This window comes from Penaeus monodon, chromosome 13 (genome assembly GCF_015228065.2).
Source record: "Penaeus monodon isolate SGIC_2016 chromosome 13, NSTDA_Pmon_1, whole genome shotgun sequence".
Lineage (NCBI taxonomy): Eukaryota > Metazoa > Arthropoda > Malacostraca > Decapoda > Penaeidae > Penaeus > Penaeus monodon.
Genome location: NC_051398.1, coordinates 46,007,896 through 46,022,895, shown reverse-complemented (window position 1 = coordinate 46,022,895; position 15,000 = coordinate 46,007,896). Strand labels below are relative to the sequence as shown.

The 15,000-nt window shown below is 47.3% G+C and overlaps 1 protein-coding gene across 2 annotated transcripts in view; it reads right to left on the bottom strand.

Annotated features, from left to right (window-relative positions):
- Positions 1–741: 741 nt before the first annotated feature.
- LOC119580373 overlaps positions 742–15,000 on the bottom strand; it is a 114,213-nt gene continuing 99,954 nt past the window's right edge. Inside the window, exons 2-11 of one of the 2 annotated variants that reach the window (XR_005229372.1) lie at positions 5,939–6,190; positions 5,274–5,606; positions 4,862–5,070; positions 4,342–4,536; positions 3,983–4,227; positions 3,636–3,868; positions 3,061–3,381; positions 2,392–2,541; positions 2,143–2,270; positions 742–1,976 (exon numbers count right to left, since the gene is read on the bottom strand). Coding sequence is in view for 1 of the 2 variants with exons in the window: in XM_037928490.1 (XP_037784418.1) it covers positions 2,166–2,270; positions 2,392–2,541; positions 2,738–3,381; positions 3,636–3,868; positions 3,983–4,227; positions 4,342–4,536; positions 4,862–5,070; positions 5,274–5,606; positions 5,939–6,190 (2,366 nt within the window). In the remaining variant the exon portion in view is untranslated. Of the gene's footprint in view, positions 1,977–2,142; positions 2,271–2,391; positions 2,542–2,737; positions 3,382–3,635; positions 3,869–3,982; positions 4,228–4,341; positions 4,537–4,861; positions 5,071–5,273; positions 5,607–5,938; positions 6,191–15,000 lie in introns of both variants that reach the window. The other variant, XM_037928490.1, reaches the window with a different exon arrangement.

The following is a 15,000-nucleotide window of genomic DNA, read 5'->3' as shown; positions in this document are numbered from 1 at the left end:
CCGCGAGGAAGATTAATTTCAGTATCATTGCAGTCTCAGTAAAACTTTCTTCTCTCGCTTGATTTTCATTAATCCAAGTGTTAAAAATCATGTTCAGAAGTGGGTTATAAAATCGGTTTGTGCAGTGCAGCTGGATTCCACGAATCGCAAAACACCACAAACAGCGTTGTAATTCCCTGAGTTTGATTACTTATCAGGTAATCTCTATATACAAAACAGGGAAACCTTTCTTATCCATAGTTGATAATATATTACACACTTATGCGGCATCTGAAAGCTTTTAGATATATATATTCGCCGATATGTAAATAACGAAGAAACTAAAATTGTGAAATAAATTTGGTCTTAGCATCCTTTGGTTCAATAAGTAAAGCCTCTGTATTGTTTATCAATTATTATGACTTACAAATAGGTAATGTGGAAGGTAGTCATGTTTCACATTCCAAGACAAAATATATATACGTTTTAAATAGGTTGCTAATAGTTCGCCGTTGTATCCTTTGAAATGTATAATTGGGAATCCCGATTGAGTCGTTATCCAAAGAAAATTGTTTGAACTTATGTTCCATTTTTTATACTTTTATACATTTTTATATGTTTGTTTTGTGTTTACTTTGATGAACAGTTTGTTGTTAATTTGACCAGGACAAATGAACAGAAATTTAAATATTCTTTTAAAAAATCCTTGTTTTGATAATCCCAAGTTGCACGTAAAATATGTAGGACATTTAAACTCTCCTGTAATACAGGAAATATATTTTATTTATTTATATATACAGACTTGGTGACAGTTCTAAAATACAGTTTTATAACATTTTATAACACAATCATGACCTTCCTATAACGGATGGTTCAGGTTACATGACACATCCATAATAAATTAACAATTAGATGCCATCTTTAGCAGGAGAGTTCCGCTACCCGCAAAAACTATCCTTTTCCTGGAGTATCTAAACTCTAATGTATCTTGACTGTGTCATAGGGGATGAAGGTGAAAGACAATTGGCTCCTCAGTCAAGAGGCAAACAAATTAGATTAAGTTCTCTATTGGAATGTTGACTTCGAATATCATTCAATGAATGGCACGTAAGTACTGATGATTAAATGTTGTTTTAAAATCAGCTGACTTTGACTGCTCTTTACCGTACATTGTTATACAGTTATTATCTTTGGCACAAGCTTGTCTATTACACAGGGAGTCCCAAGTGAGGCCCTGCTCTCACTAAGTCTTGAGTACTCACAGTCATTGTCATAAACAAGTAAACACATTAGTTTACAACTGGCAAAAATTAAATAACAACAATGGTAAAAACAATTAAACATATGCAGCTCTATGTTGGGATAATATACATTTTTTTGTATTTTTACTGTGAGTTTTAAAACTACACTAAAAGAGAAGTGCAGCAGTAATAGCTAACAAGTATCTGGCATAAAGCTTTAAAAGGTCACTGCATAAATACTGCCTACATCATAGATAAAAGCTTCATATTTTTTAAATATATGTTTAAATGGAACATTTGTACACAATATATATGCGACACGACCTTCTGCAAGAACTATTGGCAACTCTCATAACTAGAACTCTCTCCTGCTGGCTGACCAGGTTTACATCACTTAGCATTGGGTTCGAGGGGCCGTGACGCCTATTAATGAGCAATATAACGTTCATGCAAGAAGATTCGAGAATAACAGAGCTAAAGAGGCAAAGCTTCAATAATGGCAAGAGGGTATTCGACTTCTTAGTCTAGAGATAGAGAAATGAGATGAACTTTTAAAATTCGTTAATAACACAGTATTAAGAATTAGTAAATAGAAGCCTTAGCTGCCTTGAAATTAGATCTGAACAACTGAAGCCTTAGGTTAAGCTGATCCTTTGATACATATTCGTGGATCAGGAACAAGATAACTGAAGGAGCAAATGCAACAATCTTCGAAAAGAGCTGAAGACAGGCATCTTGAGACGATTTTTCAGGTGTCTGGAAATAAAGAAAAGTATTTATTAGTGATCGTAAATACATTAATCTTTAATAAAAGCTACCACATAAACAAGAAATACGAGTCGTAGTATAATAATGGCGCATTTCAAAATTATATATATTTTTTATACATATATATCAGGTGCTAAAAAAGAGGGGGTCTTACCTCTACCATTAGTAGGCTTGGGTTCAACTTAGTGGTTGAAGAACAGTGACCGAAATTTTCCCTCTTGTCTTACGAAGCAGATCAATTACAGATTCAGTTTCCCATCCTACCACGTCAATGCCATTCACCTATGGGGAACAAATCAAATTATTAATAATCAGCAAGTTTGCCGATGTGAAGTATATAGGAAAATAAAACCTGTTGTATTAATCTCGTATGACAAACTCAGACAATGTAAAGCTAAGTTACCTTTACAACAATATCCCCCATTTTCAGTCGTCCATCTTTGGCTGCAACACTGTCTGCATATATGGCCTTGATAACAGTGTTCTCCCCCTTTGGTTGCAACGAAAAGCCTAGACGACTGTTCCATCCGCGGTTAAGCTCTATTGTCACCATCTAAAGCAAAAACAACTTTGTTATTATTCATTCAAAAAATTATCAAAAGTACATATATTTCATCCTCAAGAATTCCAATTCAAGTTGGGTTAATGGATTAATTCGAAGTTTTCCTTCTTGGAACGAGGAAATAAAAAATTGGAGCAAAATAATTTCCTAAAGCTCTCGAACAAAATTGTCTTGTAATGACAATCACCTTCGGTTTGTGTGACTGAGGTGACCCTTCACGATCCCCCTCTTGTTGAAGTGACTCCTCTAGTGACTGAGTGTCTTCCTCTTCGGGGGTAAAGACAATTCCCTTCCACTTTAGTAGACCACTCTGCTGGGGACCGTCAGTATCGTGGCTGCTAATGTTATGGTCTGAGGTTGTGTTGGTTAGTCTGGAGTCTTCGTGAGGGTGGAGGGCTCCAAGGTTAACACTCTGATACCCTTGCTGGAGGTGGGAGAAGGCTGGGGTATCACTGTGAGCTGAGGTCAACTGGGGGGCAGAGTCAAGCGAGTCAGCCGACGGGTAATTACCTCCGAGCGGGGATGGAAACGACCGGTCTACCTCGTGCGGGGGCGTGAACTGTGTCTTGCGGGGACAGCCACGCCCGTTGCTCAGGTCGAGGAAGCTGGGTCTCTTCGGTCTCGACTCGGAGTTTGAGGCGGTGAGCGAGGACGACGACGCGGACGAGTTTCGTGAGCGGATGGTGGTGGAGAGGGAGTCGTCCGTCTGGCTGTCGCCGAACGGGGAGGCCTCGTGCTCCGTCTCTCGTATGCTGTTGAGCGACGTTTTCTTTTCGAGAGTTGGAGTACCAGGCAGAGATTCTTCGGTTTTTCTCACCAACGAGTCCCATCCTGTGGAAACGATGGTGGAAATGATGAAAAATGTACTGATATTCAGTTTTTGTAAGTAGGTATGATATCCTGATCAAATGTTGAAGTAAATACAGGGAAGTGTATACATACAAAAATATATGACTAAATTGATACTTAGAAAGCATGATTAATATATCCAGTAAAACTTATGTCTGCACAGAAAGGAGATTTTATCTTCTCGTTAATTAACGTAAGATCGTGCAATACATGCACTATATAACTAATGTACTTACTATCTATGACTACACTCTTGATATCTGGACTCGGGGTCTTCTGGAGCCTACGTCTTCTGGGTGTCCCCGGGGATCCCGAGGCCCCAGCTAAGCTAGGCGAATTGCTGGGAGACTGCTTTCTGAAAGCCAAGTCACTGAGCATGTCCCTGGCTTCTTTGCGCAGAGGCTTAGGCTTCGCGAGGATGTCAGGTTCCGTGGGGGAGACTGGCGACACTGGCGTTTGCATGGCATCCCTGGAAATGCATTTTCTCTTTTTACAACTCTGTATTGGTGAATATCAAGTCTTAAAATACTGGCATATCATTTGAGTAGTTTCAGTATATTCTCGAAACTAAAAATATACTCACCTATACAATCTAAGAGTAACAGTCTCAGGACATGTGCGTAAGAAACCTATCGCTTCTTCATGACTCAGGCTACACATATCGGTGTTGTTGACTGAGATAATCTTATCTCCGGGTCGTAATCTGCCATCTGAAATTGCAGGCTCCTTGACCAGACTCCGAATGGTGTGCCCCAAGATACTGTTGTCTTGTTTGCGCAGTGTAAAGCCTAAGGAACCTGCAACTTTGGTTAGCTGCACCTCGAACTCCTGAAAAGTATAAAATGCAAAAAATCAATAATCTCAAAGACTGACAGCGTACTCCTTAAGCAACACAGATATTCATAGTTATATGGGTATTTTTCAGCTGATAAGATTGCGTACCCCACACGAGGAGAAGGAAGGCGATGGGGAGAGGTAGTTGTGACTAGTGTTTGGCGTGGTGAGGCTGGTGCTCACGACGCCGAGAGTGTTGCCGCCGTCAGGGAGGTCCTCGCCGTCCCCCATGGTGCCAGGGGGCGGCCGGCAGATCTCCAGAGTCACCTCCTGGCCGACGGTGCGGAGCATTTCTAATGCCTCCTGGAAAAGTAAAATAGGAAATGAAATATGTTTTACTGGTATCCTGCAGCTTTAAAAGAAATTATATAAATGATATATATAATAGAATTATATAAATGATATATATAATAGAATTATATAAATTATATATATAATAGGTTTAACCATGGATGCTTTTGATAAATAATAAAAAGTCCAGGTTCGCGGTTAAACAAAGAAAAACAACACTAAGCGAAAGGCGTGACTGAAATCAAGACAAGAGTCTCCAGTCTCAACTGATCATCTGACTACACCACTGCAATACGACACCCCCGCCAGATGATCTCTCGGTCCCTGGACTACTTACGTGACTCGTCAGTCCTGTTAATGGATTGTCATTGGCCTGCAGGAGAATGTCCCCCACCTCCAGCTGACCGCAGAGCCAGGCCGGCGTCTGCGGGTAGAGCTTCTTGATGCGTATGAGGCCTGCGTACGGGAGGTCGCACTCGATGCCGCCCGTCACGGCCAAGCCCAGGCCTCGGAGGTTCTTGATCACCGTCACTTGGAAAGTTGTACCTGGGGGGAAGCATTCCATGGTTAGCCAACTGAGAATTTTCATGACGTAAAATACAAAAAAAAGAAACAAATATAGCCCAGCTGCATTTTTCATACAATTTCCTTAGAGATGAGCGTATTATTAATCCAAATAGAATAGCCCGAAATGGCAGGGCAAGCACACCAAAAAGAGAAGAGGCCCCCCGACACGAGCTCCGCCTTACTTTCGCTGATGAAGGGAACCAGCCGCATGACCTCCAGGGTGTTAATGATCTCCCCCGGGGCCACCTTCAGCGAGTTGCGGTCCCTCGGTTCCCTGGGGCTCCTCTCTCGCTGGGCGGCGACGGTGGCGGAGGAGGAGGCGGGCGAGGAGGAAGAGCAGTAGAGGGGCGGCCCCTCCTCGTCCTCCGGGGACCTCTCGGAGCTGTAGCCGGGGTCGTAGCCGTAGTTGTCCTGGCCCGAGAGGATGTCGTGGTCGAAGGCATAGTTGTCGTGGCCGGCCAGGTCGCCCGACTCCGTCACCATGTACTTAGCTGCGCGCCCACTCACGTGGTCCTCTGGAAGGGGCGGCTCGCGTTAGTTGGGAAGGATGCTCAAGACTAGTATTTTTTTTCTAAATCAACAAAAAACATCAGACCAGCAATTTTTCTCCTTCAGTTTTATCATTAGATGCCTTACAGTTTTCCTTGTTAAATATACTTTTTTTTATCATGATGCCATTACGTATTTGAAAAGAGCAAACGAATCTTTTCACAAACTTATTTTCAAAAAATGTTTAGCATTGAACACTACTTAAACCCGACGTAATAACTGTAATTACAACAAAACCAGCAATAGTAATAACCACAAAATCATTGCGAAGCCGCGACACCGCCGGCCGCCCACTCACCTGAGGACTTGTGCCCGAAGGCGTGGTTGTTGTGGTTGAGGTCATGCGGGCGCGTTGAGTGGGGGGCGTCTGTCACCAACATCTCGTGGGCGGGGGCGGCGTGGTCACTCTCCAGATCTAGCGAGGTGAGGAGGGCGGGGTCTACCAGCTGTGGGTGTGCCGGGTCGACATGGCCGCTACGCCCACTCACGGTCGTGGGCGGCGCGTGGGCGTGGTTTGTCACCCCTCCATACACTTCCACGACACGTTCACCTGAGGACAGAAAACGCAGTGTAAGGCACGTTTCAGGCGAGAGAGGAAATCAAGCTGATTTATAAATCGCTTCCATTTTTATAAAGAATTGGCCTAATATTAAGAAATCATGTTCATGGAAGCGAGAAAATTTGAAACAGTCACAGAAATATATTTATTTTTAGTGCGCCTATACCAAAAGCAGACAGACAGACAGACAGACAGACAGACAGACAGACAGACAGACAGACAGACAGAAGGAAACAGACCAGCACACAGACACACACACACACACACACACACACACACACACACTGTATATATACATATATATTATACATATGTTCTCTAATGACAAAGACAATAACACAAAGCACAACAAGTATGGTTATATCAGCGCTGTGTTTGAATTCCGAGCAGCCTCCACCTGAGCGCCAACACACAACATCAACATTACCCCCGCTGCTGTTTCGTCTTCTGCAGCAAATACAGAACGTCATAGTGCCTTGTTTTCGTTAAAAATGTAACCAGCAGACCACCTGAGTCCGAAAGGTTTCCTTTTTAACTCTTTTCTTTTATCTCTTCGCTGTTCGAATACCTTTGATTGTTTTTATTTTTTTCTTCACCAAAATTAGGAACAATCGTGTAGGTATTCTCAAGTGACGAAGCCAACGGCACTGGAATCGCACGCGTCCTTCCTCCACAATTAATTCACTTTCACATTCATATGATAATGGTCTTCGCCGCGCAAGCCATCGCTCCAGGTCATGCCCGTTGCTCTGCCATCACTGAGAGCGAAAGCTGATAAGGCCTCTCGCTGCTACCGTGGCTCCTGCTGGCGTGCGATGCGGCCCCGTTCGCAAGATTCGCCGGCGATACCAAGAATCCAAATCGGCGTTACACATTTCTTGATCACTATAAATCTAAATTCCTTGGTGACTTGACCTATGCGATGCACTTTCCAAGTCTCTCAGAACCAAGCATGTTCACCATATCGGCTCGGCGAGGGTCACCATACACGCAGAAGGGGAAGAGGCATCACTGCCGCCAGCGGAGGTACAGCGCCGCGGCCTCCCGTCAGCAGCCTCCCAGCGCCACCGCGACTCCTCGACTTGACATAGGTAATGGGGAACTGAAACGCTCTCCGCCAAGGAACAGAGATACACTGTCGAGCAAAACAAGGCCCTACTGAGGCAAGAATTGTTATCTTCGAAACGCTTATCGCGTTCTTAACACTCGCTCCATTCAGCCGAGAGAAGAATGCCCTTCCAAACATTAATGTGTTGCGAGTACTAATCAGTTCACAGTAGTGTCCGTAACATGAAATTATAAATATTGAAAAATGCGATTTCTGAGGGAAACGAGGCGAGTGAATGAGCGATAGTGCCAGAACCGAAGGCCACACAAGTGATCTGGATTCCGTGCCGGAGATTACACCTAATCGGCGTTATCGCTCTTATATCTTGGCCAGAGCCAGCCCACGGAATGCCAGTCGCCTCGCACAAAGGGCAGACACAACTGCGCCCCCGCCGCCTTCCCGCGTCCACCCACGCCCACACCCAAGTCTCCCTTAGGTACTAAACAAACACCCGCGAGCTTCGCCCTCTCCGCGGCGCATGACTCACCCGCCGCGCACAGCCGTAGCAGGTGAAGGGCCACCGCGCTCGGGAGGCCGCCCCGCACCGCCGCCTCCCACGGGATCGCGTCTACGGACACCATCTGGGCGCCCCTGTCTGACGGTGGGGTCCTCGGGCACTCTCGCTGCGAGCTGCTCCTCGCGGGTCACGCAGGGGACTCTTGCTGCCACACGCGCTGCACTCAACCCTAAGCTGCCCACCACACCGCGGGCGACGAGGCAAGACTGAGCAAGGCAAGAGCTGTGCCCTCTTCATATCCGACCCGTGGGGAGATGGGAGATGGGGGGGGGGGGGTCCTAGACGTACGTCATTTGTTTCGTGTATCCTGTCGGATAAAACATAAACACTCGAAATAGCTCGCCATCACGGCAGGATGTCCCCGCAGATACCGACCGCGTGTTTTTCCGTACACAGTTCTGAGTACCTGCCGAAGGACGTCATCGCAGTGGGCTCAACATTCCCTCGCCTCACCTGCCCTGGCTGCGGCTCCTCTTCCTTCTCCGTTTCCTGCCCCGTCTCACTTTTTTCTCTTTTCCCCTCCTTCCGTGACTCCTTTTTCCTCTTCTCCTCCTCCTCCTCTTCCTATGCCTCCTTATGTTTTTTCTCTTCCTTCTCCTCTGTCTCCTCTTTTCTCCTTTTCTTCTGTCCTCTCCCTTCTCCTCCCACCTCCGCCTATCCCTTTTCCTCCCTTTCTTCCACCTTTTATCCATTCTCCTCCCTTTCCTCCTCCTCCTATCCATTCTCCTCCCTTTCCTCCACCTCCTCCTCCTCCTCCTCCGCTACGACGTCACACCACCGCGTCCCTCTTTCACACAGTCCGTCTCCCAAGCCTCTTTACGTAAGCCCGTCGGTCGGATGTACTTACGAGATTCATAGGAAGGAAATTCTGAAATGCGCGGAATACCGGTACCATTTTACCCCAATTATGGTTATAATCATCGCCACGTAAAACTAAGCTTATTAATCGCCCCAATCTTTTTTTTTCCCACTTTCCTCCCTAATTTGATTAATACGAGCAAAACGAAATTAATTATTTTTTCTCACTCCATCTTTATCTCTCTCTCTCTCTCTCTCTTATCATTTCTTCCTATCGTTTCTTTTTCCTCTCTTACCATTTCTCCCTATCGTTTCTATTCTCTCTCTTATCATTTCGTGTTATCATCCTTTTTCTCTTTCACCATCATATCTCCCTTCATTCTATCTTTCTTACTCTCCTTTTCCACACTCGAACGACGGAGAAAGTGACAACGAACACGAAACAACAAAACGCAACCGGATTATGTAGTGCAAGTCAGATATCTCGCGGTCGGCATCCTGACTTTCGAGTTATTTTTAGTAAAAGATGATGATGAAGAAGAAAGATTATTCAGTAGTGCGTGTGAGGTTGCGTGCGTTTATCTATGTGTTTTCGTTTGCGTCTTTGTGTGTGTGTGTGTGTGTGTGTGTGTGTGTGTGTGTGTGTGTGTGTGTGTGTGTGTGTGTGTGTGTGGTGTGTGGTGTGTGTGTGTGATATATGTGTGTGTGTGTGGGTGTGTGTGTGTGTGTGTGTGTGTGTGTGTGTGTGTATATGTTGTGTGTGTGTGTGTGTGTGTGTGTGTGTGTGTGTGTGTGGGGGGATATGGTAAGTATGTATGATGTAGTATGTATATAGATGAAAGTAGTGTATGTATGTTAATGTATTGATATGTATGTGTTTTATATGTATGTGTATATGTATATGTATGTGTATATGTATATGTATGTGTATATATATATATGCATGTATCATGTATTTGTGTATGTATTTGTATGTACCTATCGTATACCTGGGAGGTATCGTATCAATCCCTCAAAGCGTCCAGACTCACTCCCGTGAGCCAACCTGCCAAAAGCAATTCCTTAACATGGACTAAACTTCAATGCACCCCCCCCCCCTCCGCCTCAGTCCCTCCCACATCAAGCCAACCCCCCCTCAAAAAAAAAAAATCTCAGGTATAATATGGCGACCGCGGGATGGCAACGCAAGACGTTTGTATAATGGGCGGCCGAAAAACCTGTTCTGGCGGTGTCGGGTAGGCCTATATGCAACCTCCAGAATCCCTTATGCCTTGCGAGGTTACAAAGCGGGTGTCGGTTCCAAGAAACGTCATTAAAGCGCGTGTATTCTAATGAGAAATCGTACGTCACACGTCAACCCGGATGAGAATTTAGGGAAAAATGAAAGATATATATATTCTCTCTCTCTCTCTCTCTCTTTCTCTCTCTCTCTTTATCGAATACAGAATTTACATAAATAGCCTTACAAAAAATGACGAACAATTGCAGACGTGTAGCTTTGTCTGGAAATGATGACAGCTAAAACGTGTAATTTTCCTCAGCGACGTGACAGCAAAATAAACAGCAATTGCGTGCAAAAGTGAAGTGTCATTTAAGCAAACATTTTCCATTTTCTCTATTCGAATAAAAAAAAAAAAAAGTATTCCGTAAACTTTTCTGCCTCGACCCAAAGAAACCTGAGTAAAGATTTTTTTTTCTTTTCTTAGCAATTATAATTTTACAATTTGCAAGGTAATTGCGGTTTTATTCAATAATCCCAGGCTAAAAGAGGTATATCACGTCTGCTACATATATCATGTTTTTTTACGTACTACTGTTACACTGGCATAAATGTCTTAGTATGTAAAGAATATCATATATCACATATGCATATTAACCATGGTGATTATATCTTTAAAAAAAGGTACAAACTATTTCTCTTTTCAACTTACGCGTATTCTTCATTCGCTGTTATATACAGTAACAATAAAATAAATACATAAATACATATATCAAAGATACAACAACATAAAAAAAATCATGAGACAAAGAGGTCACTCCTCCTCGACTCTTCAAAAAAAAAAGAGAGAAAGACGAAAAAAAAAAAACAAAAGAGCAGAGCGACCGGAGTCAGTCTCGTGGGCGTCCGAGTCCCAGGCCATTCATGTTTGCGTAGCGAGTGAAACGGCGTCCCTCCTCCAGGCTGATAAAGCGGCCGTCTCTCTCGGGTTTTCTTTCCGGACGAGAGAAGAATGGCATTCGATGGTTTTTTTTTTCTTTTCTTCTATCTTTTTTTGTGTGTGTAAACTTGATTTGGGCGAAAACTGACTTTGCGAGAGAAAAAAAACAACTGATTTTACTCGAATGTACACGTGTCAGTCTGTCATGAAGGTAAAACAAGCGAGCGAGTGCAATAAATCCATCACATCACCAGGGCCAATCAGAGCTAGACGATTCTCGCGGGAACAGCCAAAACAAACAACAAAAGACTCATCACCTCCGGAGCCCCACAAGAGAGCTGGCAAACAAAGACAGCAAAAACACAAGGGACTCGCGTGCCAAAGCCGGGTGCCAAACCAATCAACAAATGTACACCCAAATACCCCGGGGTTTCCCGCGCTTCACTAGAATGGATTCGAGTTCGGGGGTAAATGCTAGCGGGGGGGAGGGGGGGGAGAACGGAGAGGAGGAGGAGGAGGAGGAAGAGAAGCAGGAGTAGGCAATGGTCCGAGAAGAGGATGCGAAGGGATCAAAGGATGTTTCCCAGGGAGCCTACGTCTCTGCCAACTCTACTTGAGCTGCTTCCAACACGACGGCTCGGCCTACGCCCGCCCGCCTATCTCAGCATTTACCGCCTGCAAGGCTCCGTCCCTCGCTCGTAGGCTTTTTTCTAGGTTTCTTTCTCGCCTTGAATGCGGCGTGTACTGTATGAACCCCGCTACCGCCCCCGCCCCCGCCTCCGCCCCCTGTACACCAACGTGGCGCCAAGCCTCCGCGCGGTCCGTGGGCCGCCTAGATCACTGCAGTAGGCCGGAGGCGGAGAAGCCGAGAGGAGGAAACGTCACAACAAAGCGAAGGCCACGAGACGCGTGGAAGGAGCGGGGCAGGGAACAGAAACAGAGGAAGGGAGGGAGAGGGGGAAGAAAGGAAGAGGAGAGAGATGGGAGGAAAAGAAGGGAAGAAAATGGGAGATAAAGAAGGTGGGAGACAGGGAGGGAGAAGAGGAGAGAGGAGATAAGAATTCAGGAGGAGGCGAGAGAGAGGGAGAGGGAGAGAGAGAGACGAGAGAGAGAGGGGGGGGGGAAGGGGAAGCATGGAGAGAGAGGAGGAGGACGGGAGGGAGGCTGGATTCGCGGCCCTGCAACGTGGCCAGAGGAGCACCAGGCTAATGTGCAGGCCCGAGGGAGGAGCGACGGCGTAGCGGGAGATGGCGCGGCGTGGCGTGGCGGCGTGGCGGGGCAGGAGGGAAGATGTAGCGGTGCCAAAGTGTCATCGATCCAGAGGGTCATTGCCGCGCCGTGACGTCATCATCCGCATGACCCAAGCGTGGCGTCACACCCTCGCGGCGGCCTTGCGTGACCTTTCGAAGGCCGCCTCGTCTTCGCTTCCGGACGCACGAAGCGCTGCGTAACTGGCCTCTCGCGGCCCTCTCGCCGTAGCCACGTCTCTTGAAATTAATTTCAGCGCCGTAACTATTTTCGTCTTCCCACAGGAGGGCGAAAGCAGCGCGGGCTGATTAAACAAAAGGTTATCATCATCATTTGACAATCCTATTACCGGTTTACGTCCAAGTTGGGCTAACGCGGCAATTGTTTAATATCACTAACAGCATCAGCACCATGCTGGCTATTCTTTACTCTGCATATTTTCATTCCTCTCGTTGAAAAAAAGAAAAGAAAAAAATACATGAACGCTTAATTCGCCCAGTGCCTCCGAAATAGAAATGTTTTGTAAAGCGAGCGCGTTACGTATCTGTGCGAAACGTAGGGTCATGGGACCAAAACGTCCACCGCGAGGTCATAAAACGTTTATCCTACCCCTGCCCCTCCCTTCCCCCTCCCCTCCCCCGCGGTCAAAACAGGCACCCGCACACAACAGCCGTTTCCCACGCGCACCGCAACCATTCCGTCTGCTTTGTTTTTGTCCTAATGTCATAGTCGAAACAAAATGATGTCCTCCGACTCGAGCTGCTGACTGATTCCTCGCCAATAAGAGCCGCGAAGCCCCCCCCCCCCCCCTGCCGCAGAATGAGCGTCGCCTCCCACCTTTTCCATGAAGCGTAGAGGTCACCGACCCCCTCCCAATCCCCCTCCCTATCGCCTCTCCCCAGAAGATAAAAAATTCTCCCGTTCCATTTTCAGTGAATTTCCTCGCGGGCGTCGGGGCGGAGCGGGAGATCGGGTTTCCTCGCGGGCGGGCTGGCGGCGACCGCAGCGCATCGGGTCCCGCAGCGTCAATGGAACCCACTCAATGGGTGCGGGTTCCTCGCGCCGCCACAGAACAGGAAGCGCCTGAATTATTGCAAGGGAACACTTGCACTGAGGGCGATTCCATGACATCCGTTGCGGGCGAGAGGGCGAGGCAGACACCCGATCCTCCCGCAGCAGCGTCAGACGCGCCGCCATGACCGGGCGAGATGGCTCCTCCCGCGGGATCCGACCCGATACGGCAGAGCTTCCCGAGGGACGAACTAGCAGGTTCATGAGGCCATGCAAGGCCCCATCAAGCCAGAAATTCACGCAGTAGGCTCGAGGGGAGGGCTGCGGGCAAGGGAGGTCGTGGCCATAAGAGCAGGGCCTTATCTTGAGTGACGCCAGTCATCTGTGCGGGCTCGGCCCACTTACCACATGCTTCGCCCGCCCGCCCTGCAAACTAACTGTCTACGACTCACGCAAATGGCTATTACTGCCTAGTGTACACTCAGGAGGCTCGGTCCCTCACGGCCACGAAGGAAAATAACGGCAAACGAAAGCATCTATTTTCCGTGAAATAAAACAAGTACTCAATTCCGTTCCCGCGACACTCACCTTTGGAGGGACGGACGACCACGCTCACCTCCCACCAGGTCGTGGCGCACGTCACCCGTACCAACAGCATCCCGAACAACCAGCAACGACAGCGACTGCCGACGCGCCGACAACAAGCTGTACGCGCCGTTCCGACAATTCTAACAAAAGTGTCAGTCACAGTCTGTCGTCGCCCGGGACTCGCCAACAATGGGAGGAAGTGGGCGCGACGCGTTGCTGGAACGCCCACGGTCGGTTGTTCCTTTTTATCGCTGGCCTCCTCCATCTCCTCCTCCCTCTCCCTCTCCTTCTTCCTCCTCCTCCTGCTCCCCTGCATCTCCTCTATCCCCTCAACCACATCCCCCATCTTCCTCCTCCTCCTCCTCTATCTCCTCCACCGCCACCACCTCCTCCTCCCCTTCCTGATTTCTCGCATTCTATCCACATTCGAAACGCTCATTTTATCGATTTTCTCTCCCTTTTTTCCTGGCTCTTGCTTCCTTTTGCATTCTGTCTACTGATTCGACTGCTTGTACTTCTCACGCACATGCAAGCAACTATACACGTAGATCATCTCTCCCACAACTTTTCGTTCTCCCCCAAAGCGCCACTCCTGTCCCTTCTCCCCTGTCCTTCAGGATGAGAAGATTCACCTTGCCTCATTCCCATCTCTCTCCCCTTCCTCCTACCTCTCCCTCCCACCTCTCTTTCCTCTTTATCTCCGTTTCCACCGTCTACCCTCTCCCCTCCTCTCTCCTTCCCTTCCCTTATCTTCCTTTTCCTCTCCTCTCCTTCCCTTCCCTTCCCCTTCCTTTCCCCATCACCCCCCCCCCCATTCCCTCCCATTTCAGCGAGTGATGCAGCCGTCCTCAGCAACCTTGCCGCGGGGGTGTCCTGAAGGCCCAACGCAAACACTGACACATAAAAGAGTGAGAGGAGAGGAGGAGGAGAGGGAAGGGAAGGAGAAGAGAAGAAGAGAGTAAGAAGTAAGAAAAGAATAGAGACGAGAAGAGTAAGAAATGAGAAAAGAGAAAAGGGAGAAGAGAGATGAAAAGAGAGAAAAGTGAGAGAGAGAGAGAGAGAGAACGCTCAGTGGTATGGTATGCGGGCTTGTCGACGCCTCTGGCCCCCGGCCCGACCGACCGACCGACCGACCGACCGACCGACCGACCGACCGACCGACCGACAGCCGAATCGCAGGCGAGGTACAAGGCACGCTTTTTAATGGCAGTTCCTCCTCGAACACCATCATTAGTCATGTCGACGGGAGATAAGTGAGTCGGATTCGAATGAGGAAGAAGTGTGGAAAACAAAAGTTAGAAAGAAGAAGAAAGGAAGAGAAGACCGAGATGAAGAAGGAGAAGAAGAGCAGGAAGGATAAGAAGCCGAAGAC